General features: G+C 52.3%; 1 protein-coding gene across 1 annotated transcript in view; it reads left to right on the forward strand.

Moving 5' to 3' along the window:
* Positions 1-3,230, forward strand: part of masp1 (MBL associated serine protease 1) — a 16,325-nt gene extending 13,095 nt beyond the window's left edge. The window contains exons 11-13 of the mRNA XM_079372942.1: positions 1-191; positions 263-451; positions 2,608-3,230. The exon at positions 1-191 is cut by the window's left edge and continues 57 nt beyond it. Coding sequence (XP_079229068.1) covers positions 1-191; positions 263-451; positions 2,608-3,033 — 806 coding nt within the window. The 3' untranslated portion in view covers positions 3,034-3,230. The remainder of the gene's footprint in view (positions 192-262; positions 452-2,607) is intronic.
* Positions 3,231-3,460: the final 230 nt, after the last annotated feature.

Below are 3,460 nucleotides of genomic sequence, written 5' to 3' on the forward strand. Positions count from 1 at the left end.
GCAGTGCGGGGCCGGGCCTGTTCCCCTGGCAGGTCCTGCTCAGTGTGGAGGACCTGTCGCGGGTCCCTGAGAACCGCTGGTTTGGATCTGGGGCCCTGCTGTCCAAGTCCTGGGTCCTAACAGCCGCCCATGTCCTAAGGTCACACAGGAGGGACACCACTGTGGTTCCTGTGGCCCCCGAAAACATCAAGGTTAAAGACTATAACCAGTATAACCAGTTGATCCAATATAACCACACGTCTAACCAGCTGGTATGTTCCAGGTGTTCCTTGGTCTCCATGATGCTGCAGACAAAGATGGAGCAACAACGCGCTCAGTGCAGCTCGTCCTCCTCCATCCACACTTCCAACCCAACAACTACGACAACGACATCGCTCTGCTTCAGCTGACGGAGGAGGTGGACTTTAATGAGCTCATCCGCCCCATCTGCCTCCCCCCACCTCCCCTCAAGGTACGATCCTACCTGCACCCACAACCATCCTACCTGTACCCACAACCATCCTACCTGCAACCATCCTACCTGTACCCACAACCATCCTACCTGCAACCATCCTACCTGCACCCACAACCATCCTACCTGTACCCACAACCATCCTACCTGCACCCACAACCATCCTACCTGCAACCATCCTACCTGTACCCACAACCATCCTACCTGCACCCACAACCATCCTACCTGTACCCACAACCATCCTACCTGCACCCACAACCATCCTACCTGTACCCACAACCATCCTACCTGCAACCATCCTACCTGTACCCACAACCCTCCTACCTGTACCCACAACCCTCCTACCTGCACCCACAACCATCCTACCTGTACCCACAACCATCCTACCTGCAACCATCCTACCTGTACCCACAACCCTCCTACCTGTACCCACAACCCTCCTACCTGCACCCACAACCATCCTACCTATACCCACAACCATCCTACCTGCACCCACAACCATCCTACCTGTACCCACAACCATCCTACCTGCAACCATCCTACCTGTACCCACAACCCTCCTACCTGTACCCACAACCCTCCTACCTGCACCCACAACCATCCTACCTATACCCACAACCCTCCTACCTGCACCCACAACCATCCTACCTGTACCCACAACCATCCTACCTGTACCTACAACCCTCCTACCTGTACCCACAACCATCCTACCTGTACCCACAACCATCCTACCTGTACCTACAACCCTCCTACCTGTACCCACAACCATCCTACCTGTACCCACAACCATCCTACCTGTACCCACAACCATCCTACCTGTACCTTCAACCATCCTACCTGTACCCACAACCATCCTACCTGTACCCACAACCATCCTACCTGTACCCACAACCATCCTACCTGTACCCACAACCCTCCTACCTGCACCCACAACCATCCTACCTGCACCCACAACCATCCTACCTGTACCCACAACCATCCTACCTGTACCCACAACCATCCTACCTGTACCCACAACCATCCTACCTGTACCTACAACCATCCTACCTGTACCCACAACCATCCTACCTGCACCCACAACCATCCTACCTGCACCCACAACCATCCTACCTGTACCTACAACCATCCTACCTGTACCCACAACCATCCTACCTGCACCCACAACCATCCTACCTGCACCCACAACCATCCTACCTGCACCCACAACCATCCTACCTGTACCCACAACCATCCTACCTGTACCCACAACCATCCTACCTGTACCCACAACCCTCCTACCTGTACCCACAACCATCCTACCTGTACCCACAACCCTCCTACCTGTACCCACAACCATCCTACCTGCACCCACAACCATCCTACCTGTACCCACAACCATCCTACCTGTACCCACAACCCTCCTACCTGTACCCACAACCATCCTACCTGCACCCACAACCATCCTACCTGTACCCACAACCATCCTACCTGTACCCACAACCCTCCTACCTGTACCCACAACCATCCTACCTGTACCCACAACCATCCTACCTGCACCCACAACCATCCTACCTGCACCCACAACCATCCTACCTGCACCCACAACCATCCTACCTGCACCCACAACCATCCTACCTGTACCCACAACCATCCTACCTGTACCCACAACCATCCTACCTGCACCCACAACCATCCTACCTGCACCCACAACCATCCTACCTGCACCACACAATCCGTTTGTTATTCTTATTCTGCACTTTAAGATATTAAAGATGTTACCTTTTTGTATTTCAAAGAAAAGTCAGAACTTTATGGGGAGTTGTGAGAAATGATTTGAAGGTTAGTCAGGTATGTTGAGGCGAGAGCTGAAATGGGAGATCGATCTTCATAATTATTTAATGGGAGTGAAAACCATTTATCAGGATTAAAAGGACAACAGGACTTTTTTATCTTTATATTTATATTTATCCAAATCAGGGAGAGAGAGAGAGAGGGCGAGAAATGACATCAGGGACGGGAGACGTAAATCGGATTTGAACCCAGGCCATCTGCGCGCACTCACCACTAAGCTCCCATTGACCCGGGATATTCAGGACTTTTGTGGATGGTCGAGACTTTCAAGGAAAGTCCGGGCTTTTAAGGAGATACAAATATAGATGTGTATTGTTTTGTTTCAGGGTGAACCCGTGGCTCCTCTCCCGAACGCTCTGGGCGTAGTTGCTGGTTGGGGAATCTCCAATCACAACGCCTCCTTATCATCCGGTAACCCCCCCTTGCTGACGTCTGACGTCCTGCAGTTTGTGAAGCTGCCAGTGGTTTCTCAGGTCGAGTGTCAGGCAAGCTACGCCTCGCGCTCCATCAGCTACAACATCACCGACAACATGTTCTGTGCTGGCTTCTTCGAGGGCGGGAGGGACACCTGCCTGGGGGACAGTGGGGGGGCGTTTGTGATGGAGGACGGAGTCAGCCGGAGGTGGGTGGTGTTTGGGTTGGTGTCTTGGGGGGGGCCTGAGGAGTGTGGGAGTCAGAGGGTGTATGGGGTCTACAGCCGCGTGGCTAAATATGTAGAGTGGATACAGGAGCAGCTTCATGCTGCCCCCTAGTGGTGAAATGAAAGAGAAGGTCGCAGAGGTCACATGACCTCTGTTGATACTACAAACATCTGATGTTTCATCTGTGATCTTGGTCCTCAGAGGAACATCAGACTCTCAGGATCCCAGTTAGCAGTACCTACTTTATACCACCAGGAGGCCTTTCAAACAGGAAGTGCTTCTTTTTAACGCAGATGATCCTGATCCAGGTCAGCAGCTCTTCTGTGATGGATGTTTGGGAGAACTTGTTGTTCACAGATGATTCTGGACCGGACCCTGATCATGAGTCTGTTTCACGCAGCGCCTCTAAAGTGTGATCACGTCTCAACGACGAGTCTTCATCATGTCCTTCATCTTTAAACCAAACTGCTTCATGTGACCAAAGAGCTGAACTCCCTCCATCTTGTTTCCCAGAATGCTTTGCTGCACTCCCTGTGGA

The sequence above is a fragment of the Symphodus melops genome, assembly GCF_947650265.1.
Source record: "Symphodus melops genome assembly, contig: scaffold_180, whole genome shotgun sequence".
In the NCBI taxonomy this organism is placed as follows: Eukaryota; Metazoa; Chordata; class Actinopteri; order Labriformes; family Labridae; genus Symphodus; species Symphodus melops.